General features: G+C 41.7%; 4 protein-coding genes and 1 long non-coding RNA gene across 6 annotated transcripts; 2 read left to right on the top strand and 3 right to left on the bottom strand.

The window, feature by feature from the left end:
• Nucleotides 1–52: 52 nt before the first annotated feature.
• On the bottom strand, nt 53–5,760 carry exosc1 (exosome component 1). 2 transcript variants are annotated; one of them, XM_040146707.1, is made up of 8 exons: nt 5,642–5,760; nt 4,320–4,435; nt 3,968–4,042; nt 3,747–3,835; nt 3,613–3,646; nt 3,451–3,501; nt 2,962–3,046; nt 53–1,261 (listed from the first exon to the last, which is right to left on the bottom strand). In XM_040146707.1, exons 1-8 carry the CDS (start codon nt 5,667–5,669, stop codon nt 1,155–1,157), a joined length of 585 nt encoding a protein of 194 aa, XP_040002641.1. In that variant the 5' UTR covers nt 5,670–5,760; the 3' UTR covers nt 53–1,154. The 2 variants fall into 2 exon arrangements, with proteins under 2 accessions (XP_040002641.1, XP_040002642.1); XM_040146708.1 differs by lacking the exon at nt 5,642–5,760 and adding an exon at nt 5,334–5,477.
• Nucleotides 5,761–7,091: 1,331 nt separating this feature from the next.
• pgam1b (phosphoglycerate mutase 1b) lies at nt 7,092–10,694 on the bottom strand. Its single transcript, XM_040147429.1, has 4 exons — nt 10,289–10,694; nt 9,125–9,399; nt 8,823–9,003; nt 7,092–7,762 (listed from the first exon to the last, which is right to left on the bottom strand). The coding sequence occupies exons 1-4, from the start codon at nt 10,425–10,427 to the stop codon at nt 7,593–7,595; spliced, it is 765 nt and encodes a 254-aa protein (XP_040003363.1). The 5' UTR covers nt 10,428–10,694; the 3' UTR covers nt 7,092–7,592.
• A 1,487-nt stretch (nt 10,695–12,181) lies between these two features.
• On the top strand, nt 12,182–19,087 carry pi4k2a (phosphatidylinositol 4-kinase type 2 alpha). The gene is made up of 9 exons (XM_040147504.1): nt 12,182–12,717; nt 14,698–14,898; nt 14,975–15,106; nt 15,782–15,935; nt 16,545–16,606; nt 16,766–16,865; nt 17,238–17,371; nt 17,576–17,635; nt 17,872–19,087. The coding sequence occupies exons 1-9, from the start codon at nt 12,379–12,381 to the stop codon at nt 18,031–18,033; spliced, it is 1,344 nt and encodes a 447-aa protein (XP_040003438.1). The 5' UTR covers nt 12,182–12,378; the 3' UTR covers nt 18,034–19,087.
• An 899-nt stretch (nt 19,088–19,986) lies between these two features.
• avpi1 (arginine vasopressin induced 1) lies at nt 19,987–25,065 on the bottom strand. Its single transcript, XM_040146330.1, has 4 exons — nt 24,998–25,065; nt 22,779–22,995; nt 21,898–22,314; nt 19,987–20,507 (listed from the first exon to the last, which is right to left on the bottom strand). Exons 3-4 carry the CDS (start codon nt 22,245–22,247, stop codon nt 20,306–20,308), a joined length of 552 nt encoding a protein of 183 aa, XP_040002264.1. The 5' UTR covers nt 22,248–22,314; nt 22,779–22,995; nt 24,998–25,065; the 3' UTR covers nt 19,987–20,305.
• Nucleotides 24,632–25,268, top strand: LOC120800314. Its single transcript, XR_005708967.1, has 2 exons — nt 24,632–24,884; nt 25,027–25,268. It is a non-coding gene; the product is annotated as an uncharacterized LOC120800314 (long non-coding RNA).
• The last annotated feature ends 75 nt before the right edge of the window (nt 25,269–25,343 follow it).

The raw sequence follows: 25,343 nt of genomic DNA, 5'->3' as shown, positions 1-25,343 counted from the left end.
AAAACAAAATATCACTTGAATCAGTCTGGATAAAATAGGAAATTTGCTTTACTGGGTTTGATAGTCACTTTATTTCAATCTTGCACATGACATCTGCTGTAAAATGAAGAGAGAATAAAGAAAGTCGGAGTGGAAACATTTCTGCTTGTTCGTTATAAGCCCATAATCGTTTGGTTTTGATTATGTCCCGGAAAACAAAAGAAATATTTGACTATCATATGTTGTACTTCAATATTCCGTGCATGGTAGCTGTGTTGTAAGTCTGAACATTAGGCTCTTTCGATCACGTTTATTTTCCTTTTAAAACTGCTGTGAGGACAACATCTGTCCCTCAATTTACTCGACTCCAGAAAAGTTGGACAGGCGTAAAGAAAAATGAGCCTCCAGAGATTAAATGGCTTTAAACTATTGCTTGTGTCTTTTTTATGAACTAAGTATTTTAAAAAAAAAAAAAAAAAAAGGTCAGCCACACATCACGGAGAAACGAAAGTTTCAAAGTGCAGTGCTCACTCTGCAGCTTTTTTGGTCAGATCTTCCTTTTTTCAGACCAAATGCAGCCACTGCCCTTTGCAATGATCTCTCTGGTTACAAAATGCAGTGTTTTCATTTTTATCTTTACATGAGATGTATTCTGAAGCTTGTCTTAACCCAGTCTTACACTTATTCACCTGACAGCATGCTTCATCCCTCAAGTGATCCGTTAATTGAAATTTTGCCATAATACTTATGAACAAAACTGAGTGAATCTTGCGTCTAGGAAAGTGGTGCAAAATTCTGATGCTTTTAGCTTCTCAACATAGTGGTCACTTAAAGGTTTGGCAGCTGCGAGGTACCACCCTTGAATTAGTTAAAAATGTCTTAATAACAACAGTGGCTACAATGTTTAAAATATGTCCTGACAGTTTTACAGTTTGGTCAGACGCTGCTTCAGGGTTTTCAAGCTGACACAATCAAATGAAAACACAATGTGCATATGGAAAGCTATTTAAAAAACACCTATGAAAGACATGAAAACAGAAGTAGCCAACAAATCGCACGTCGTCCAGTCTCTCCAAAAACATCCGAAACAGAGTTGAGAGGCTACTTGACGACAGTGAGTGGAGGAGGGAGGGGAAGCTGTGTGTTCCTTGTGGAAGAAAGAAGTTTCATGGCTCTCATGCCTGTAGATACTCCGGTTGCACTCGCGCTACTTTGCGGAACTCTTTGGCGTGCGTCTGTGGGCACTGCATCTCACACCAGCTGATGGGAACCATCTGGGCACCTGGTTCACGAAAGAAAATGTGACAGATGTGAGAAAAATAGAGACATAAACAAAAAGAGTTGCTGAAAACTAAAAAAGTATAAAGCGTGTGTGTGCGTGTATAGCGTGTATATGCGTGTGTGTGTGTTATTTGGACAGTGATACAATTTTTGTAATTTTGCCTCTGTTCACCACCACAATGGATTTGAAACGAAGCCATCAAGATGTTATTGAAGTGTAGACTTTCACTTTTAGTTCAAGGGTTTTAACACAAATATCACATTAATCGTTTGGGACTTGCAGCCATTTTTATACATAGTCCCTCATTTTCAGAGGCTCAAAAGTAATTGGACAAACCAACATAATTACAAATATATGGGTTATTTTTCAAACTTGGATTAAATCCTTTGCAGTCAATGATAATGCTAATGACGATGCCAAGTTTCCTCTTTGAGATACTTTGCCAGGCCTTTACTGCAGCTTCCTTCAGTTGCTGCTGGCCTTTGGGTCTTTCTGCCCTCAGTTTTGTCTTCAGGAAGTGAAAATCCTGCTCAGTTGGGCTGCTGTCATTGGTATGCTTTGGATCATGAGCTGTTCCTTTCCTTCTCCATACACTTCTCTTCCCATCATTCTGGTACAAGTTACTCCTAGTTTCACATGTCCAAAAAACTTGTTCCAGAACTGGTTAGGATTTTTTAGACGGTTCCTGGCAAAGTCTAATCTGGCCTTTCTGTTCTTGAGTATTACCAGTGGTTTGCACCTTGTCGTAAACTCTCTGTATTTACATTCATGAAGGTGTCTCTTGATTGTAGACATTGTCAATGATAGGCCTGTCTCCTCGAGAGTGTTCTTGACCTGGCCAGATGTTGTGAAGCATTTCTCTTCACCAAGGAAAGAATTCTGTGATCATCCACTTTAGCGGTCTCCCGTGGTCTTCCAGGTCTTTTGGTGTTGCTGAGCTCGTCAGTGCATTCCTTCTTTTTAGAATGTACCAGACTGTTGATTTGGCCACTTCTAAAGATTCTGCCAGCTGTCTGATAGGTTTTTTTCTTTTTTTCTGACTAATCATGGCCTCCTTCAATTGCAGTGACACCTCCGTGAAAGCACATATTGAGAGTTCCCCATGAATGGCTACCAAATGCAAATTCAACACTTGGAATTAATTCCAGACCTTTTATCTGATCAATTTGTCATGAAATAAAAAGGGGTAGGACACAGCTGGCCATTTCAAATCCATTGTGGTGGTGTACAGAAGCAAAATTACAAAAATTGTGTTGCTGTCCATATACTTATGGACCTAATTGTATGAACAGAGACGACTCCTTTCACTTCTTATTGTTAATACAGCTGTGTTACACTGAGTTTCACCACTTCACCGCTCTCAGGAGTAGAAGAATAATTAGGTTGAGAACTTTCTCTCACATTGCTACATTCACATGTTTGGAACACAGATTACTAAATCAAATATTAGTAGATTTGCACTTGTTTAAAATTCTGCCAAACAGAAATCATGCTATAGCAAATGTTTGATAAACATAGCTATCACTATGAAAATGTGAATGAGTGCCAATAACTGTATACAGCTAGTTATCTTGATAGGGACTCTTGCACCACCTTGTGTTCAAATAGTAGTAGTGTGCTGGAATCCCCCTGTGTTTTGAGGTTTTAAACAAAAATTTAACAGAAGCAAAAGTTTTGTTTAATTGAGCATTAAGAGTTACCTGCTTCACTGTGGGCCACCACGACTCCCAGTTCATTCTCTGCAGTTGTCAACAGGTAGTTAGACTGAACGTCACCGAGAGAAATCTGACATTGCATGTCAAGGGTCAGCAGCACAAAGATAAACAACATACATCCAAACTGAAGATAATGAAGCAGACATACTATTTTAAGAAGTGACACTGCTCTTTAAAATTCACTGATAGTAAATATCCAAAGGCAGCTGTGAGAGATTTAAAAGTAAACGTGAAAATGTGCATCTGTCATGCATTAAAATCCTCAATTAATAAAACACCAAAAACACTCCCAGAGATCACAGTTTACACGACATCTTTGGCAGTGATTTTGTTTACAGTACATGAGTCACTCCGAGTTAAGGAATTACAGAGAGAAAAAAAATGCGATAGAGGCTGATGCATGAGCTGAATAGTTTTCATCTTTCAATCATGAAGAAGTTATTTGTCTTTGACTGAAGGGCAGGTGAAGGATACCACTTTGGCCAAGACGATGTCACCAGGTCTGAAGCTTTTATATGTCTCCACCTGTAAAAAAAAATAAATTTGCACCAAGCTTGTCATTGCAGTTTCAGAATTAAACAGGAGCTGCGTAGTCGGCTGATGATGAGCTTACTGAATACATCAATTCAAACGCACCTTGTCTTTCTCTGTTGCGCGCACATCTTCTTTTCTGTAGAGCCGGAGAGAATGAGCGCAGTTTTAGGAAAAAAAAAAACAAAATAATGAGACCATACACCATTGCCACACTATGGAGTCAGTTTTGAGGTTACCTGATAGTCCCTCTAAAGCGGTCCTTCAGCGGTGTGGAGCCTACATAAAGGATGTGGACCTTAGCGAACCTGGGGTTGATGCTGGTCACCTGTCCGATCAAAGAATGGCAAGGCTCAAGAGAAACCCCCTCTTTGATAAACAGACCTATACCTAAACTGTGCGAGATCACCTAAACAGAACAAACAATTATAGAGAAACGGTTTCTGATTCCATTGCATACCTTACAGGTGACTATTGCTCCTACATCTGGCAGTAGCTGCGTTTCTGTTTCCCTCACCACTGAGATCACAGGTAACTAGAAAGAGGCAAAAAGAACAACAAAAAAAACAATCACATGCATTAATGCACACACAGGTCACACAAAACCCATTCAGTTTTACTAACAGCCTAAGGAAAAGACCTGTCACACAAAATGTAGTGCGCAGGCTCTAAAAAAAAAAAAACCTATTGCACTTCAGTCAAATTCACAAACGTTGCACAATACCTCTACTTAGGCCCTCCCACATGACACGCCTGATTGCTCCTGCAGCTTTCACCACCTCTCTCCTACCCACACCCACCACAACCCTCACCTCCTCTCCCTCGTTTTTCCTGAGGACGTAGCCTGCTAGTGAGGAGTATATGTAGCCGTGCCGCAGATATACGCCTGTGCCCGGAATACAGTCTTCTACACTGCATAGTTTGTCACCTGAGTACAAAGAAGGGGAGGAAGACAGAGGCAGTGTCAGTGGAGGAAACACTAAAGGAGGATGTTACTGTGTTGGACAAAAATTATTGATTCTATATGTCATTTCTGCTAACATCAGAATAAAATAATAAACATATGTGAGATAAAACATTAACCTTTAGAGTAAAAGAGACTAGAGAGACACTATTTCACAAAGCCAATGCTACATAATTAATGAGTGTGAATATTATTTACGCTGTCATCTGCTAACTGAACCGAGCACAAGACGAGTTATGTCAGGATCTCGGTGGATTACCATCTCAGTAAAACAATGTCCTGGCCAGGGGAAACCCTCTATGTATCTGCGGACACAGTAACTTTAAATGCTTTAGAGATCTGACAGGTTTACTTTCCAGACTCTGCAGAAGAACACACGTTGGACATTAGGAATAAGAGCAAAACCTGTCCAGACCCAGATACACTCCTGCGTGCACACAGAAAATGATTTAGCTCATACAACACCTTTGTCCAAATTCACCCTTCATCTCTGGACGACGACTATTTCTCTGGAATCATTTCTCTGATCACTCTGAGCCCTTCAACCTCGGTATCAACATGACATGAAATGCTGGTCCTGCACGATCTGCCAAAGGACTGACACAACTGTGTTTCCATGCAACTTTAAGACTTTGAGACGATAACTATCAGACCTTATACAATTGTTCAGTGCTAAACATTTTTGCTGACTTCTCTTAATGTCACCTGCATAGTAAAGAAAGGATTTCCCGTGGCTGAGTCAAAACAAGTGAGAGAAGGAATGCTGCTGTCCTGCCTGAGGCGATGGGCGGGCCAGCAGATGAACCCTACCGTGAAAAGTAAGAGTCAACAAGTCACAGCCCCGCACAAGCACGGTACTCACCCTCCTTTACCGCAAAACCATGGCACATAAGAGCCCCGAACACATCTCCTCCGTCTCATATTCACCTCATACAACTAGTCCGAAATTTAAACCTATTTTCTTATCAGTACTAGAAGCCCACCCCACGAATGGCAGCTGGGAATATCAGGATTTCACAGTGGCAGACTGCAGTTTAACCACATTTCCCAGCAACACGGCGACGCCTACAACAGCCAACATGAGCAGGAAAAAAAACGGTCCAAAAACGGTCTACAGTGTGGCGTAAACACATCCCCAGCGCTGGTAACGACACGAATTACGGGACTCACCGGGAACACACAGCTTCATGGGCGACATGTTGTCGAGAAGAGTTGACCGTCAGACGATTGGCTGCGACGCAGGGCTCGAGTCGATTCTGATTGGCCGGTGTCACGCGGAGAGGAAGGGGAACACGGACGGCGCGGTCCGCCATGCTTGTTGAGGAAGACATGGGCACATGGCCAGCAACGCTTCCTCACGGCAGCATGGCATGAACATGCACACACTGTTTACCAGGTTGTATGTGTGCAATTACTTACTTTTACTTAAACTGCTTCTGCTACTCTTACTACTGGAATTAAGAATACAAGAAATGTAAGGAAATAAAGAATTTGATTCTGTATAATAATCACTTTTTTATTACTGATAATTATCGATTAAAATAGGGGGTAATTGGGGCAAGTTTTTGACAGTTCTGCATGTCAATACAAAACCATACATATAATCTAATAACATTTTTTTGTAGTGCTCCCTGACACGTAATTTTGATTTTACTAATCATGACCACTTCTAAATCATGTCAACAAGTAATGGTGGTGTCTATAAATAAATGAATAAATCCATAATTTCACATTTGCAGAATTATGCTCTAAGGCATCAACTCTAAGATGCAAAAAATCACTGACAGAAAAATCAAACATCATGCCACATCTAGTCTCATGTAACACTTGTTGAGTGTAAATGTGATTTAGCATTTCAAAAAAAATATATAAAATACTAATATAATAATATATAGATAATGATAAAAATAATATAAATAATAATAATAAACAGCAATTGTGGCATGTGCCAGGCCAGTAGTTAATAACACCCCTTTGCCAACTGTTAACCACGGGGGTGGAAATATTACACAGATAGAAGAAAGAATGGATTCCACTAAATATTTGCAAATTCTGGATGCAAATGAAACTGAAAAGACGCAGGCTTCTTCAACAGGACAATGATCCGAAGCATACCTCAAAATCCACCATGACCGACCTAAAGAATTTAATTTTCTAAATGTCTGCTTGCTGCAGGGGTTGGATTCACTTCAAAAGTAATGAAAATATGTAATTTGCCCAGGGGTGTCCAAACTTTTGCATACAATGTCTAAAAGGATTGGGCCCTGTCTAAGAGCAGTGGGGGGAAATACTGCAGAAGAATCCATGATGGGATATTTATTTAAAACATTTACAACATTACAGCACATTTGAAAGTTCCATCCCAAAAATGGTTAATGCTATATTCTAGGGTGTAAAAAATGCATCCCTGAAGGATTTATGTAGGGACTTACAGTTAATGTCTGGCATTCAACACTGCCTTAACTGTGACTCGTATTGTCTGTGTATCTTAGTTTCTTTTTAAAACAAATATATTTACCGTTATTTTTCATGAGAGACTGCACCCGACCACTTTCTCCATAACATATGATTCAAAAGGACAGAGTGAACAGCTATATTGAAAAAACACATCCGACACCAATTACAGCACATAATAGCTCACAATATTTATTCTTTTTCTCACAATGCCACAGCAAACAAAATTCAGCAGTGCAGAACGTATCAGATTGCCCTTTTGACAGCAGCCAGTGTTACTTTATAGGTTATACTGTTCCCACTGAGCTTCGCCTACACAGATCATAATTTAGGAACGAGTACTTGGGATGACTCTGCAGGTTTAGTCTATGTTTGCTCCTATCCACTGGTCCCTAATTTGCAGTTTTTGGTCAGTGCGTAAACCAAATTACAGCAGATATCCATAGTCTAATAATGAAATGTGTGTTTCAGTACGTCAAAAACTAACGACCAATCAAATCAAACACCAGTTTGTATGTTTGCGTGAAAGATGGGTATTATTAGAATAAAGTGCACATTGTGTTTGTGCATGTTTGTGATGACACGAACAGTCAATGACCTTCTTTTAAGTTGATAACTGGACAGCAAATGACTGATCTGTAATCTAGACCCCTGAGGGAGGGTGAGTCTATTTCTTGGCTTTGCCCTGAGCAGCCACAGCTTCCATGGCCTTCTTGACCGTCTCCTCGTCTCCCAGGAACTGCATGGGTCCTATAGGCTTCAGGTTCTTGTCCAGCTCATAGACAATGGGGATGCCTGTGGGCAGGTTCAGCTCCATGATGGCCTCCTCTGACATCCCTGGGAAACAATGACAGACATACAGGGTTTACAATCCATTTGCGTCTGTATGCCTTTCATGCTTCTGTAGATTGAAGCGGAAGGGCTTCACTGCAGATGTGTGACGATTGATGCTAGCTGGGCTATTGTTCGCAAGATTAAATAGAAACAAGCCCACAAAACTCAGTCAATGTCACATTCATGTCACAGAGAATTTACTATGAATATTCATTCCTTTGAGCATTATTATACAATCACGCCCCATCCCAACATTTTTAATCATTTCCCCTTTCCCTCCAGCTATAAAGATTCAGTAACGTTACACTTCTGCCGAGTGAATATTTGCTTTGTCTCCCGTTGACTTCATTTGAAACCTGTACAAGTGACAAATTCAAGCGTTTCCATTTTGGTGCAATTTCCTGGCCAGTTCTGCTAAACTCATAGGACAGACTTCACCTCTGTTCAACTCAGATTGCGCACATGTGCGAAATCAGCCAATAGAAAGAGTGAGTTTGGAAATGGAAAAGTCATTAATCTAGTGATGCGTCATCATGCATAGTCTATGATTGCTCTGCTAATTATTTATTTTTTATTCCAATCCTAGAACATAACGTTACATCCTTTTTCGGGGCTGAGCATTGGGGAATGATACTGGACGGAGGGTTAACGTGACGGTGTCTTTTCAACACTTGAAGAAGCATGAAAGTCGCATTTAAATCTTCAGTAGAATTTGCAATTTTGTCAAAAGAAATTCTGGTTTATATTAAAATGTCAGAAGTGAAATACTAACAACTAACAAACAGCGATAAGAAAGATTCAACCACTGAAGCTCAGAAACTTCAGCCTGCCCCAGTTGAAGCAAAGATAATGAGTTTTGTAAAAATGCATTAAATAAATTCAGCAACTGTAATCAATTCAGACTGTGATTTTGTGATAGTTTAATTAAACAGGAAACTCCTTGATTCAGTGCTGAGTAATACTAAAGGTTATCAATAAGTGCTAATTTTACAATGGTAGTTTCAAAGAGAAAAATACTTGTGGCTCTGAGCAGTGCCTCATACGTCTCTGCTCTGTCTCTTACCCTCAAGATGCTTCACGATGCCCCGGAGACTGTTGCCATGAGCGGCAATCAGCACCCTCTTTCCCTCTTTGATCTGGGGAACGATTTCTTCGTTCCAGAAGGGCAGTGCCCTGGCGATGGTGTCCTTGAGACTCTCACAGGAGGGAAGCTGGTCCTCCGTCAGGTCAGCATATCGCCGGTCCTACAGCAGAAGACAGAGTTAATGCTGTCACATGTGTTGCAGTCCTGTGGCCCTGCACTGATGTAATAAAGATGTCTGCATTGGTAAGAGAGAAAGAGACAATATTTTACTGCAGTGTCACCTTGCTTATGGTCTGATAGTAGTCGTGCCCCTCATCCATGGGTGGGGGAGGAATGTCAAAAGAGCGCCTCCAGATCTTGACCTGGGCTTCTCCATGTTTGGCTGCCGTTTCAGCCTTGTTCAGCCCCGTCAGGCCACCGTAGTGGCGCTCGTTGAGGCGCCAGGTCCGGTGGACGGGGAGCCACATCTGGTCAATGCTGTCCAGAACAAACCACAGGGTGCGGATGGCCCTCTTCAGGACAGAGGTGTAGCAAATATCAAATTCATAGCCAGCATCTGAGGTGAATCAGAGTGAGGACAGGAAAAAGAATGTAAATGCGAATTTATATATCGGCATTTGAGACAAAGGGAGGGGTTTCTCTAATTAGTAACTGTAGAGCTGCATTCAAATCCAAATGAGCTACAAGTCCTTTCTTAATTCTCTAATACTAACATTTATACATCTGCTTTTGCTTAGTCAGTTGCAGTGCAGACCATAGGACACAGGCAGACTGTGGGCTCCGAGGATTCTGCCAGCAGAGGATTTTTGGCTCGCAGAAAACCTACAGGAGTGTGTGCGTGTGTGTGTGCTGCAGAGAGAGAAATAAGTCAAATAATGTGAAGGACTGAGACGTTTTGTAAAACTGTCCTCAGCAGCCTGTCCTTTTTCTACACTCTTCCTTAGATCTGAGTAACATGTCTTTACCATTTCTAAAATGCTAAGTAAGAAGAGCACACAGTTTATATTATTTATGCAAAGACAAATCAGGATTATTCTCTTTATTTGAAAATGACAGCTGTAGGGAAAACCTGAAAACAAGGATGCTTATTACACCAAGGGCGGCCCCGTCTGTCTGGGACGGTGTGTGGGAGTCCAGCAGGGAGACTGTGATCTGTGCCTGACTGACAGATGTCTGATCAAGCCTTTCGTAGCATGTAAATTCTCCCACAAATGCCTGACTACAGCAGTTCTTTAGTTTCAAAGCCCAACAGCAACCACCTAGCCGCAAAAACACAATGATCTAGTCACTCCCATCCCTACTCTCTCGTCCCTGCTGCCTGTTTGTGGCGCAGTGGGCCTACTACCTGTTTCCCCATCCGGTAGCGTTGCATAAGCACTGGCTTGCGGCGGCTTAAAACCGAGAGAAAGCCCGATTAAGCCCTGTGACATTATCCGTTACTATACCTTTCAGGGCCTGTCCTCCTCTCTTTGCCTCCTGCTCCCCGGTCTCACTCAGGTCCGCGTCGAACCAGCCGCAGAAGCGGTTCTCCTGGTTCCAGCAGCTCTCCCCGTGGCGGATCAGGACCAGCTTGTACGCAGCCATCGCCACACCGATGCCCTCTGCGGTGTATTTCCGGAAACTTTGGGGTAAATGACTCTTCCTAAAATGCGGCAGCAACGTCCGCAGAGTTGTCCTGACTTCGCCGAATCCCCGAGGGCGGCTACAGAGAAGCGGGCGCGGTATTTTTGGCGGTGTGGAGTGGTGTGGCGTCCGATGCAGCACTGGCTCTGTGGGGTTGGCTGGCCTGGCTGAACTTGACAATTCTCACGACACGAGCTCTTTTCCTCTCGCCCTGCTGGTTTCCACCAATGAGCAGGCGAGCTGTGCGCGCTCGGAGGAGGAGGAGGGAGGCAGGAGGATGCGCGCAGCGGCACGTCCACACGGCCGGCCGGCCGGTGCCTCCTGAAGGCCAGGCTGGCGTTGATGCATATATGGAAAAAAGCAGAGAAAAGCCTTCTTACACAGAAAAATAACACGAATAATCACCATAGTACGTGGGAAAAAAAATACTCATATACATATATCCAAATAATAACCAGCCACAAGATAATGCTACACACACCGCAGACACTGTTCAAATAACAGCACATCTGTATGATTTACTCACATGTGTAGTAGAAAAGCTATCTGATAGCTGCGATTGCATCATTTTAGAAAGCCGAACCCTGGACTCGTAGCTTCTAATTTGCAGTTAGCTCATGAGAACTTATGCAGACCTCATGGACTTGAGACATGACTTGGACTTCCCCAGCTACGACAGATACTGACTGTATTACTCATTGGATTTTTCAAAATTGACAACCACAAGACTGATTTTTTTTGTTGTGGAAAATGTCAGGATGAACTTCCTTCAGCAGTCCCCCATTCAAACCAGAATCTGCCCAGTTTAAGTGTTACTTGAGTATGACGCTAAATCCAGAGAATAGTCAAAGTTTGCCATTCAGCATTTTCAGCGCAGGAGCACAGTCCATGATGTGAACATATGAAAGCAAAACTTAAACTGGACTGATTGTAAACTTACGTTCATTTGACATTGTTGGTATTTTGGCAGAGGGGAAAGGGACAGAGAGGTAGAGAGAGGGACATGACAAGTTCCAAAGGCCTTAAACACAAGGCCACCAAGATGCCCTGCATTTTTACCTTCCTGTGTGCTGCTGGTATCTTCATTGATTGTCAGGGTGAAATGATCAACCACCACAGCTGTGCAGATGGAACAGCACCCACACCTCTGTTAGGTTGATACCTACAAGATAATGCTGTCCCAATTACATCACATTGAATGCACCAAAAAGATGATCATAGTGCAGTCTGAATGCTGCGTGGCTGCAAGCATAGCAGTCTCACAATAGTATTTTCTCAATGATACCATTTTTATGAGATGGCGCTAACAAATAAAATAGCTGTTATTAGAAAACAGCAGATTGTGGCGTAATTTTGCAGCTTTACACTCTTGATCTTCATTTAATTATTTAACTGTCTCAAAAGAATTAACAGAGCACTTTAATATAGGGCTTTAAAATAATTTGCAGCTGAATTTAGCTTCTTATATCTAGATTCTGCAGAGATTTACCAGTCTGATAGCTGTAAGTGAAACGATCATCCCTCAGTCCCATAATAACGCTGTACATTTTAGCAAATGTTTTTGTTTTTTGTTTTTATATGGAGTTAAATGATTGGATTAAATATATTCTCACATGCCTTCCCTGGGCGGAATATTTACGTCCAATCAGCGCTAGAGATTAGGTTGTTGACAGCAGCATTTGAACGCTGATTGGTTAAAAATCAAAACACTCAACGGGTCCTGCCTTTTCCCGGAAGCTGACAGTCATCTGATTTTACTTTTTTTTTCCTCCTGTGTTTCCTTGTTAGCCAGCGTCAGTACTAGCCAACAAAACAACCGTCCTACTTTCTTTCCCTCTTCTGTTTTGTCCTCTTTTTTTCTTCCTTCTCTTTCCTCAGGAGTTAAAATTACTCCTCGCCCACCTCTAAAGACATGGACGAGACGAGTCCGCTTGTCTCCCCTCTCCGGGACTCCGGTGATTTCACCTACTGTCCCACAGAGCCCACCAGCCCGCGGGGAGCGTTTGGCGGCACACCGGGCTCCGTGGTGCGCATCCCGGCCGGTAGTCCGGGACGCAGCCGGGAGAGACAGCCGCTGCTGGACCGGGACCGCGGGAGCTCGCCGCGGGAGCCGCACAGGAACGAGTTCCCGGAGGATCCCGAGTTCAGAGAGATCATCCGAAAGGCCGAGCGAGCCATAGAGGAGGGGATCTACCCGGAGAGGATCTACCAGGGATCCAGTGGGAGCTATTTCGTCAAAGACTCACAGGGGGTAAGGAGAACAGCTGCTAACTCACACCGATTACCGACAGTTGCTGCAATGCTGTCGGCCCCTTATGTTAACTGACGGCAAATCCTTGAATCTGAAGTGGTTTGTGTAAAATGCACTGACTGCCTGACTGAGAGAACGCTAGAGTGTATTGATGAAAGTGTTGGTCGCTTCTGCGAAAGGCCTCTTCCAACTAGCCTGTGATGACTTGGCAAATAGGCTATAAGGCATGCAAACAAACATGAACCTACGTTGTCATATTAAAACCAAGAAACAACCAATTCTTGGGATAGGATACAACTTTATTGTCCACCAAGGTGTAAAATTGCATTCGGGCTATCCGCAGCTCATAAAAACATACATGCACAGCACATAACAACAACACTGGCAGTATAAATAATCCAAGTAATGAAATATAATACACAAAGTTTAAATAAAAACAGCCTGAGTCTCTAAGAATTGACTAAAACAATTGCTGGTTTTTGCTTTGTTGCCAAAGTCATCCTATAACACCTATCAGTTTAGGGGATGTAGGCTTTTCTGGTGATAAACAGAGCCCTCCTCCTCACCCTGTGTTCCCAGAGAGCCCTGTGGCTTCCTGATTAGTTTACTGGCCATGTTGAAGACCCTCACCAGCATTTAATGTATTTAATGCATGACAGAAGGTTCTCAATCAGAGATATGTAGACAACTTGTCAAATTTGCTGGCTTACACCAAAGCTACTAAATGATTTGAATACGTTGCATGTATTTCCTGAAGAGAGAATCAACATTTACATCCACATTTTAGTATTTTTGTAACTTTTCGATCCAGTTGTTTAGCTCCCCCAAAGGGATTTTATCTTCAATGGCACTACTGCTGTGCTAGCAGGTGTTCATCACTTCAGATCTTTCTGATGAAGCAGTAGTAGTATCCTGTCAGTTGAACCCCCATCTCTGACCAGCTGTCACACTGATGTCAGCAAGCACACACAGTCACAGATGTCACGCTCTGTCACCCGTCACATAGTTTTCCCGTTTTTTTTTTTTTTCTTTCTCTGTATTGTATTTCTGGGCAAAGAACAAAGTCCTAAGCATCTGATCAAACAGAAGATAATGAGCACACAAGTCTGATTAATTGCAGCGATTGTAATTACTTTATTATTGCAAGCGCTTTACAACATTTTCAAATTGCTACACAGTCAAGAGAAATCAAGGAAACACCACATGGATCATTATGGAGTGCCCTTTACAACATCACCTCACTCTTTCTAAACATGCCACATTACTGGCAGTAAACTCTGATGTAAATTTACTGGTCAACCCACTTCTGGAGTCGACCAGTAGAAGTCTTGAGCAACGTGCAGACACTCTCCTCCCACCTTGTCCCTGTCTACAGTGTGTGTTGTGTTCTGTCTACGTTAAAAAGAAAAAGGAAGTGTGTCTTGGGCCTTGTGGCCGGATCCTCAGTCTTTTCAATTGTATTTTCAGTCCGTTTAAGACAAGATAATCCAGGTCTTTTATGTGCAACGTTCTCCACTCATTAGAAGCTTACAAAACAGAAATTCTAGGCTCATTGCGTGAGGTTTGTATCCAATGATCTGCTCCCCTTGCCAGCCCACCCCCCCACCCCCACCCAGGTTTCTTCAGTTAGTCACCAGTGTGCTTAGTAGTCATGTGCTAGCTCTCTGTGTGAGGATATAATTCACTTCTATGACCAAGTTTCATGTTGTAGTCGGTGTATGTCAGTCATGCTCGCATAATGCGACATGTGATGTCTGTATACAACTTTAAAGTGACACTGCACCCAAATCTATAGCTATAGGATATAAAGAATGTTTGTAGTTTCATTTTCTACAGAACACAGTGGCTGTGGACAGCTTCAGTTCATGTGACTTACCGTGGACAGTTACCGGTCATTTTTCTCCATTCCTAAATATTCAAATTTTGAACCTCTCTATCTGCATTTCATTTTCATTTTCCGTACACTTTCTCCCTCCACAGAAGATCATAGGTGTGTTCAAACCCAAAAATGAAGAGCCCTATGGCCAGCTGAACCCGAAGTGGACTAAGTGGCTCCAGAAACTGTGTTGTCCCTGCTGTTTTGGTCGTGACTGTTTGGTCCTGAACCAGGGTTACCTCTCAGAGGCCGGGGCCAGCCTGGTTGATCAGAAACTGGAGCTCAACATCGTTCCCAGGACCAAGGTATGGACACACACAGTGATACCACAGCATTACAAGATGACATTTTCCCCTTCCTAATGCATCTTGTACCCTTAAGGTGGTGTACCTGGCTAGTGAAACATTCAACTACAGTGCCATAGACAGGGTCAAGTCTCGAGGAAAAAGGCTAGCCCTGGAGAAGGTGCCTAAAGTTGGGCAGCGCTTCCACAGGATTGGACTTCCTCCAAAGGTACTCTAACAAATTGTTATTACACCTGTGACTTCATTCAGCGATGAATTTCTGTGTATTATTCACCAAATATGCACAATTCATCTATCGACTGTTAAAGGAAAGTTCACGCCTAAAAATCTTGAAATTAAAACTGATGTTAGTTGATAATGTTCAGTGAACAGTTATTATGTGTCGTCTTCTTTAACATCACTTATTCATTTTTTGATTTCTCTCTGAATGACTTTGAAAAACCCATGAGAGAGGGTATAAATGTGTTGCCCGTAAATGGCATTATTTGTGATATTTACTGTTAATGGTTCATTTCTGGCATCAAATGCAATTTTAGCTGCACTGGAAATACACAGATGTGCTGTCACAATATCTGTGTTTGGTCTTGGACTCACATGAATATCAAAAATACACCAAGGTTCAAAGTTTATTCTTGATGTTGGAAAGAACAGTTGAGAAAACAGTCGCACCATAGGATCCATTTAGTAGGTGTTTTGGGGGCTTTCAAACAAAAAATTACAAGGCAAAGTAGGAAAAGTGTGAAGAGTTTTATGGGGGATTTTTGTTTTAACTCTGTTCAGCAGATTAATGACAGCGGCATTACAATGTAAAAAAAAAAACTGAAAGCAAAAATCTGTGTACTGTTTGTAACAGAAACACCTCGATCTGTTTCACTTCCACCAGGTTGGATCATTCCAGCTCTTTGTTGATGGTTACAAGGATGCGGATTTCTGGCTGCGGAGGTTCGAAGCGGAGCCTTTGCCGGAAAACACCAACCGTCAGCTCCAGCTGCAGTTTGAGCGGCTCGTAGTCCTTGATTACATCATCAGGAACACAGGCAAGTGGTCCCAATTTTCAGTCGGGAAATTTCTTTAGAAAAATAGAGCAAAGATGACTTTTTAATTTATAGTGTTATTCAGATCCGTGGTGGAAAGTAACTACGTACATTTACTCAAGTACTGTACTTAAGTATGATCTTAGGGTACTTGTACTTTACTTAAGTGTTTCCATTTTCTGCTACTTCATACTCATACTCCACTACTTTTATGTGACAGCTATAGCTACTAGTTCAGATCAAGATACGATACATTGATTTTAAACTACCCATCAATAAAAAGTAGGGAATACACTGATCCAAATTAAATTGGAGAAATAGTACAATATTAAAAGTACAGAAAATGATGTTGGCAGCTGGATGGACTGAATGGAGGTAACTGCTCTTGAGAAGTAATTTTACTTTTGATACTTCTTCTACACTTCTAGCTTTTAGAGTATGGCATTGCTACTTTCATTCAAGTAAAGATCTCATCACTTCATCCACCACGGATTAAGATGCTGTTACATAGTCATTGACAGTCTTGAATGTATCCTACTGAGAGAAATTGAAATACTTACCACAGGCTTTGTTACTCTGGGTTGATTTTGAATCCATTATTTGTGGTTGCAGACAGGGGGAATGACAACTGGTTGCTGAAGTACGACTGTCCCATGGACCCTGTTGGGAACAGGGTGAGGATACACGGTCATCACACTGTCAAAAACTTGATATGCATTTTTGAAATGGCGATGCTACGGCTGAATACATGTTTTATGTTCTGCCTACAACATGTCTTTTTTAAATGATTGATTAAAATTGAATTCCTGCCTGTACCCTCACGCCCTCTGCAGGACACAGACTGGGTAGTAGTAAAGGATCCCATCATCAAGTTGGCAGCAATAGACAACGGCCTTGCCTTCCCCCTCAAACACCCCGACTCCTGGAGAGCCTGTGAGCGCCTACACTGACTTTGTTTTAACCAATCACTTCCCGCCCTCGGCTGGATGTAATTCATGCTTTTGAAGAAAGACCCTCTCCCTTTTCAACAGTGTGTTCAGTGAAAGCTGCTATAGCATCTCTGTTACATTAATCCTGTATCTTATATATTTATATAATTCTCTATTACTTATATATCTATATACGTATATCAATTTTATTACTCTTCACCTCATTTCCATTTGCACTCAAAGTTTTATGTAAAGTAGTTTTTTCCAGGAAATACTAAGATAGTTCAGCTATTCTGTCACCGTATTAGTAACTTTCTAAGTGTTTACACATAGTGTATATAATTGTTAATTCACAGTTTCATTGTCCAATTACCAGACCCGTTCTACTGGGCATGGCTTTCCCAGGCCAAAGTTCCTTTCTCCCAGGAAATCAGAGAGCTGGTCCTGCCCAAACTCTCCGACCCAAATTTCATCAAAGACCTGGAAGAGGACCTCTATGAACTATTCAAGGTAACGAGGGACTTGGTTTAAGTATTCAGCAACATCTATGTGGAGAATGGTGAAGAATGATGTGAAGAAGAGAAATTTGAGCATCTGGCTGAGAAATGGATGCAGACTTTGAAATAGGGGCAAATGCTGGAGAGGAGGGAAAATCATTTCTGTGGCTGTAAAAATTATGTATAACATGCATGTTTTGTCTGCTGTGTCGTGCAGAAAGACCCCGGTTTCGACAGAGGACAGTTTCACAGACAAGTAGCCGTTATGAGGGGGCAGGTGAGTTTTCTCCTTTCATATCTAAAAAAAATCTAAAAAAATGTTTTCTATCTAGAAAACAAAATCTAAACCTGAAGCCAAACAGGGGATGTCATACTCCTGAAAAAAAAAATGGTTTTACCACTTCTTTTTCAGCCATTTTAACATAAAACAAACTGTTCTTCCTTGGATGAGTGTCTTTGCTTTGAAGTGTTTTTATTTTAACATACTTTTTCCATCCCCCTTTTCATACTAAGATCCTGAACCTGTGCCAAGCCCTGAAAGATGGTAAAACACCCCTCCAGTTGGTCCAGATGCCCCCAGTAATCGTTGAAACAGCAAGAGCACCTCAGAGAGCCAACAGTGAGTCCTACACACAGAGTTTCCAGAGCAGAAGACCCTTCTTCACCTGGTGGTAGGAACGGAGCAGCAAGTAGGAAGAGGAGGAACAGCAGGAAGCCGGAGCAGGGAAAGGAGTGAGATGTGTTGTGGAACAGAGGACAGAATCTGAGAGATCTGCAGGTTTTTGTCCTGAAAATGGATATTGTTATCACCCTCCCCTCCTCTCCTTATGGATATTTTGGTTACAGAGGTTGGGCGAATGGGGGGAGAGATGAGGCCAAAAGAGGAAGAACTTCACAACATTTCTTTCCTTTTAGCCTCTGTGCCTTGTGTGAATGTCAGTGAAGAATTAATGCCTAAATGATGACGATTGTGTACCTTCCTGCGAGAGAGAACGATTTCAGCGAGATGTCAGACTTTTCTGTTGGACTCCTGGGTGCACATAATGTTGCTCACACATATGCACGCCAGTGAAAAGCCTCTCATACTTCTGTTTTTGGATGGGAGGCATTGCATTCCATGTTTTTTTTTTCCTTCATACCTCTCTGCCTTTAATATTCACCTACATATTCCCTCCCATGCAGTTAAAAGCAAGGGGCTGGTGAAAGCATCAAAGACACCAGTGAAGATCAGTGTTTGTTTTTTTTAAACAAATTAGAGAGGTGCTCATTGGTAATGTCTTAAAGATTTTGGATCTTGGCAACTCATGGGTGTCTTTACACAGTGAACACAAGCCATGTGAACTGGTTTCACAGTTTGTCATTGCTCCTCCTAACTGTTTAGATTAGGATCTGCAAGTCATCTGGTCTGATGTTGGAAAGCAGAGGCAGTTTTTGGTTAAAGAAACAAACTGTTTGTTAAACTCAGATTAGTATGACTGGCTCACCTAATTTTGTCCCCTCACAGGAATGAGTTAAAAAGTTGGTGAAGAGGACAAAATTATCTCATCTGCAAGCAGGCAGAGGGAGGGGTTGGTGATTCCCAGTCCACAAGCTCCTGTTTGTCCCGGTCATGTTGATTTCTGTTAATTTTATGGGTCGTGGTGTGGACCTAAGTAAACAACGAAGTAACTTTCTGCTGTACTGAACTGACATGAAATGTATTGTGACAATGCACTGTATAATTTGTATGTAATATTTAATGATAGATTATAATTAAAACATATTCAATTAATACAGATGGCTTGTGTTGTCTGTGAATGAGAAAAGTTTACGGTCAGACATGGTCACAAAACACAAATATGAAAATATTAGCCAGAATTCAAATGCTTCACTGCATTCTGTTAATTTATACTGCTTATAAATACAACTGCAGGTAATGTTAGAAAAATTTAATAGGCCAACAATAATGGTTATAGTCAATCAAATCATGCCTTTTTAGGCTGCTATAATCAATATTTTTATATTAACCGTGAATTAAATAACAAGGTGTATGTGAAAAGAGCTGCTTGTAGTGATGAATCTACAGAAAATTATCACCTGGCTGCCATTCCTTTTAGCTTGACAGAGCGTTTCAGCGTCTTTCAGCTCATTGGTTTGGTTTTACTGCCCGCAACTTTACTGTTATGGTTCATTCTCACAGCTCTCATCAGCATTGTTTCCAGCCACTGCAGGCAGCTGTTTTCAGTGAAAAAGCCCTTACAAAGTCACTGCCTGTTCAGCAACAAACAGTAGACGGACACAGTAGGTGAAGTAAGTGGAGCACTCAGTAGCTAGAGCCCAATATTTCCCTAAGGAGTTTGTGGAGACCAAAAACAGAGCTAAAAGAGAGTGAACATCTGACTTATATTTGTGAGGTGGACAGAAACACAACTCCAACTGGATGCTAATGTTGTTCCATATCTGCTAGATGTGTAAATAAACAGTGTTAAAGTGTTCTCTTAAAGTGTTCTTAAAATATTAACATTTAATGCAACATTACTATATTCTGCACCTTTACCATGATAATATACCATGAGTTATCTGGCAAGTTCAGTGCCAACTGTCTAGTTAACTCCTTTACCTGCTGTGAATTCAAAATGCATTGTACTCACAATGTACGTACATCAGAAGTTTTATTTCATTATACAACAGCCCATTTCTGTTCAAGAATAAATGGTTTACTTCTTCTTTTGATTGTGCTAATCTACAGCCAACATGCCTGTGTTTGAATTACCTATAATAGTTGGACCGATCCCAGAGCAGGTTTACTGGTATGTTTTTGTGCTTGGGTCTAACATGTAGCGTACATGTTAGCAGAAGGTGCTAAAAGTAGGAATACATTGTGTCATTTCATGCAAAATTAGTCCTGTATTTCATGATTTCACTGCTTCTTCTACCACTGTGTGTTATCTCAAACTCCAATCAGCTTTTAGTGGAGAATGCGGTGAAGGTAGCATTCAGAGTCTCTGGCACCATCCTGCCTTGCCACACCCAACCTCCATGAAGGGGGTTTGAAAGGATTTTGGTTCTTTGGGATTTCTTCCTCACTGGTCAACAGGAATTCTCCTGGACTTGGCGCTAGGTCGGCCTCCTCATCCTCAACAGTGTAGTCAGATAAAGGCTCCTCAATCCTGGAACACAAAGAAGTAACTCTGGTTTAGCTAAATTATTACAGGCGTAAAAATTACACTTTGATCATATCAGACTACCTAACAATACCTTCCCACATAAAAATGCTGTTGTGTCAACTTGTTAATTCATGTGTTCAGGTTAAAAAACCCGATGATTCCAGGAACATCACTGATGCAAATCATACGATATTGTTGAAAGCTCAACAACTGCTGCTAAATAGACCTGGAGGTGAGATTGTTTTGTTTTAGGAGGCATAAATGGTAAATGGTTATAACTTCCACAGGGTACTGCTACTCTAAGATGGCAGACTCGAATGATTTCTCTGTGGTAAGAAATAAAGTTAGGTGATACTGAAACCATAGTAACAGTAAGAGCCTATAGACATGCTAGCAGATCTGTATTCAGGCACAGCAGTGCTTTGAGCTAAATGCTAAGTTCAATATGCTAACACACTCACAATTATCAGCATGCTAACATTTGCTAACAGCTGAGGCTGATGGGAATGTACTTATTTTTATTTGTAGTGGAAAATTAAAGTTTTGACCTGATGATGGGGCTAGATGACAAACAGTACGGGGTAACCAAAGTTCTTCTTGAGGAGGACATGATTGTCTGAACCACATTTCATGATGATCCATCTAATAGTTGTCGAGATATTTGACTCAAAACCTTACATGTCAACTTCATGGTTGCACTAGAGGAAAAATCAGAGGATCACCAAAGTCGTTGGGATTCCTCCTCTTGGGCACGAATGTCAGCAAAATTTCCATCCAGTAGTTGACAGTGCACCACTTTCCCAACCGACCAACACTGCCACCTTTAGAGCCTCACTAATAGCATGGCTAAAAAAATGTGTTGCTATACGCCATTTTCTTACTACAACACTGCCATGTAGACTCATACCACCATTTTACCGTTCTGTGGCACTTCATTACTCTTCCAACAAATCTAATTTCGTCTCAGTGAGGAATGTTGAAAGCAGTGTGTGTGTGTGTGTGTGTGTGTGTGTGTGTGTGTGTGTGTGTGTGTGTGTGTGTGTGTGTGTGTGTGTGTGTGTGTGGTGTAATGGTGTGCAGAGAGAAGAGGACACAGTCATGTGAGGTCATGCTGAGTTTGTTAAGAACATGACAATTTACACACTGCATTTTATGGTGCAGAGGGAGTCTCGATCCAAATCAGACAGGGCCTTGAACAGTAAGAAGTTCAACTGATTACAGTATTTTTCATTATTAATAAGTAAAGAGAGAACAGATAACTAGTTTACTACTAATAATGAGGTATAAAGAGAATTTCTAACTTCATTTCTTTCTAACTCCTCATCTACACATCACTTTTCACATCATTTCTTTACTTTTTTCTGGCCTCTTGCCCTTTGACACTGTCACTTACCTGTGATATCCTGATGCTCTGAGCCACTTGTGGTCTCTGTGTCCTTCAACTCTGATACCCGCTTTATTCCTTGTTCGGACTCTGAGCCCCACTAAGGCCTGGGCGAGTCCTGCTTCATCCCCTCTCTCCTCCTCTGCTCCTTTCATATCTGTATCCATCCCTCGCCACACTAGGTTTGCCCGATGTTCAGCATCTCTGTCTCCTGCTGTTCTGAACAACCTGTGCAACTGGTGCAAGTTGACCCCTGTAAAGATATTGGAGCACCCAGGCTTCCTGCTGCGTCGATTGGAAAGTTTCCACTGCACAGGCAGACCATCGTCAGTGGAGGTAAATGCTGGGGCCTCTGCCATGTTATGTGGGTGGAAAGCTTCCAGTTGTTTAGATAAGGACAGGAGGACAAGGGAGAAGGTAAGAGGGCTGACAGGGAGGTAAGATGAAAGGGGTGAGAAAGGTGGAGACCAAAGCAGTCAAATTAAAAAGATAAAAGCTACAAGCAAAGCTCAAGCTTTCAGCCTGCAGACACATTTCCATGGCTGCAGCCAAAAAACCTAGTCACCTCTGCTGCCCTTTCCTGAGTGACAAAGTCTTATCTCATTATTTTTGGGTCTTAAGTATTTAGGGAGAGGTGACGCACAAGCACAAACTCAATGATGCAGGGCTCCAACTAACAATTATTTTCAACAAGAAATGAAATAGAGACCACATTGTTGCCTTGTGATGTTGCATCACTTCTTACTCCGTGGGTTTTTATATCTTAATGGTAAAGCATTGATTAAATTAATTCCATAAAAATATCCTGGCTGATATTATTCACAGCTGTCTACTATAACAACAAAAAATAAGCTTAGCCCACACTATAGGAAAAATCTGAGAGTGCTTACCTTACCCACTGTAACCATTCAACACAGGCAGACAGACAGCCTTATTACTGAACCAACACGCAGACTACAAGCTTCACACCCGCTAATGCCGAGCCGACCCACTTCTGACCGGAGTGCCAGTGGCGCACGGAGCCGCGGGGGCACGTCAAGGAATAATCAAAGAGTAATCCATTAATGACATCAGTGCCGAGGTGTTTACTTCACAACAACAGCCAGACTGCAAGTGAAAAGAGAAAAAAAGTCAGAACAAACAAACAGAAGACAGAAGGCCTTAAGAGAGGCAGGAGGTATTGTAGGCTCCTGCATAGGCCTATTTAAAACAGGAGTGAGCTACTCTTACTATGGTTTCAAGATATAAAGGGTGCCCCGGCAAAGTAACTCCTTACTCTCCGTCAAATAAATGTAGTTGCGTATAAAATGTAACCTTTTTTCCCTGAAATGTTGTGGGGTAGAAGTATTAAGTAGGCTAGTACACGAAGGAAACTGCAAATACCTCAGAACTGAAGTGAAGTACATTACTTGAGTAAATGTATTTGGTTACTTTCTGTCACTATTAGCCTAAATAGGTTTTATTGTGGGTTTTTGTGTTGCTGTAGTAATGCCACTGGTCTATATTTTCTTGCATCAGGTGTAACCATGTACCTGACCCATTATCAGTGGTCGGAGAATCGACTGTTTAACTTTCTTATCCCAAAGGGGGATTGATTTACAGTGTGGGCACAAATTTGAACTATCAGTCAAACTCTTCATGTGGATACCTGTAATGTTCAATGAACTGTGACAGTCTGTCTTTACCTCTGTGTCTTCCAATACTGTAAGTGGTTACAAATGAGATTAATGGAGTGAAATCATTCCAGTAGATTAGGCATAGCTCTCACAAAGTGAGTATGCCATTTGACCTCTGGATCAGGAAAGTTGAACTATTTGCACTAAAACAGTTGCTTGCAGGTAAAGGCTGCTGCTATCCAGTGCCTTTTGAACTGCATTGCATCACATCCTACGTTGATTGTTTTTATTGATTTTTGTTTAACTAAATTAGCCTATCTTTTCTTGGTTGCTGGTGTAAATGTATAAATGATAAATGGAGATTCAATCAGGTATGAATGGATTTTTCTGTATAATGACTGGCCACCAAGTGAACCCATTTTCCGACCATCTGTGGTAGTGTCAGGCCCCATGCGTTAAAAGAGTCTTTCTTTTAATAAAATTCATTTAGAGCCCGGACCGTGCTCTTGAAAGCAAGGACTGTGACTGACACAGGACAGTCCATGACATCGTGGATAGGAGCTTGACTGACACACTCTAACAACACAATGTATTGTCTGGCCTGTGCGATGCTAAAAGAAGTGTTTGCAAACAACAGAAAGAACTGCCTCTCTCCATGTTCGGCTCTTTTACCAGAGTCATCCATCGCTGCTCAGAGTCTATCACTGACATATTCATTTTCAGTCAGTGGTATAGGATTCATGAAAACATACTAAAAAATGAAAAAGAAAAAAAAACAACTTTTGAGTGCATGTCTGGGGGGGAGTGGGGCACTCCCATTCAATTTACCAAATTTTTATTTTGGTTAAATTAGTCAAAGCTGTGTATATGCCACATCATCAAGTCTCATAATGTAAGTATGGACTTGGGTGTTTATGATGTAGACCCATATGTTGGAGAGGTCCTAACTTGACTCTAAAGAAGTGAAGACATGAGATACGGTTTAACAGCTTTTCCCTGACTTCTACTCTGACATCCTTAACAAGAGTATTTATCTCAAATAAATGCTTTTGTGAACAACAGTCACAGGGAACTTCAGACATGGACATTGAACCCACCAAAGCTATTTAGTTTTTTCCTATAGCGCCTGAAGGCAATCAGACCAATTAGCAGGTGTGTGGTAGGACAGCGACTTCTAAGCGCGCGCGGATCCTCCCCAGATCCTGCCGCGGTGGTTTCTGTTGTCTAAGAGGCGGTTTTCTTCCCGAGTCGAACATGTCTGGACTGTTTGCTGGACTCCTCGGGTCCCGGCTGGCTTTTGCTCCAAGATCAAGTAAAATGATTCAACAAAAAGCAAGTTATATCCACGGCAAAACACCGAGAAATTACGTCGGTGTGGCGGTAAGTTTACAAATGGGACCTGTTTGGTTTTCAGTCGCATTTTTGTCGGTGGCTGGAAAATTATACATTGAACTCTTAAATTATTCCTGGCTTATTTTTGAATGATATGGTACCTGGAATCGCTAACATGGCTGACCTGCAGGAGTCCGTGTTCGTGCTGACTGTGTTGACTCTGGCCGTCCTCGGGCCTTCTGGTTGGATACTTGCAAACTTGGACCATTATAAAGGCCGTGACTGAAGGATGAGGCCCTGGAAGAATTGTCTGTACTTGTTAAAGCAACATGTCTGGTGTTGAAGGTGTCACCCTTTCTTTTTTAAAGGGGACCCTTTTGAGAGTTTTCGCACGTTCTTGTTAACAAAATAAAGTTGAGTTTCTCAATTTCACATTGTCAGTCTTTTTTTTTTTTTTTTTAATTTATTTATTTAAATTAACTGGTGCAGTTCAGCTCCCCCACCAGT

This window comes from Xiphias gladius, chromosome 15, assembly GCF_016859285.1.
Source record: "Xiphias gladius isolate SHS-SW01 ecotype Sanya breed wild chromosome 15, ASM1685928v1, whole genome shotgun sequence".
In the NCBI taxonomy this organism is placed as follows: domain Eukaryota; kingdom Metazoa; phylum Chordata; class Actinopteri; order Istiophoriformes; family Xiphiidae; genus Xiphias; species Xiphias gladius.
The sequence above is the reverse complement of the archived record's forward strand: the minus strand, read 5'-3'. Positions and strand labels throughout refer to the sequence as shown.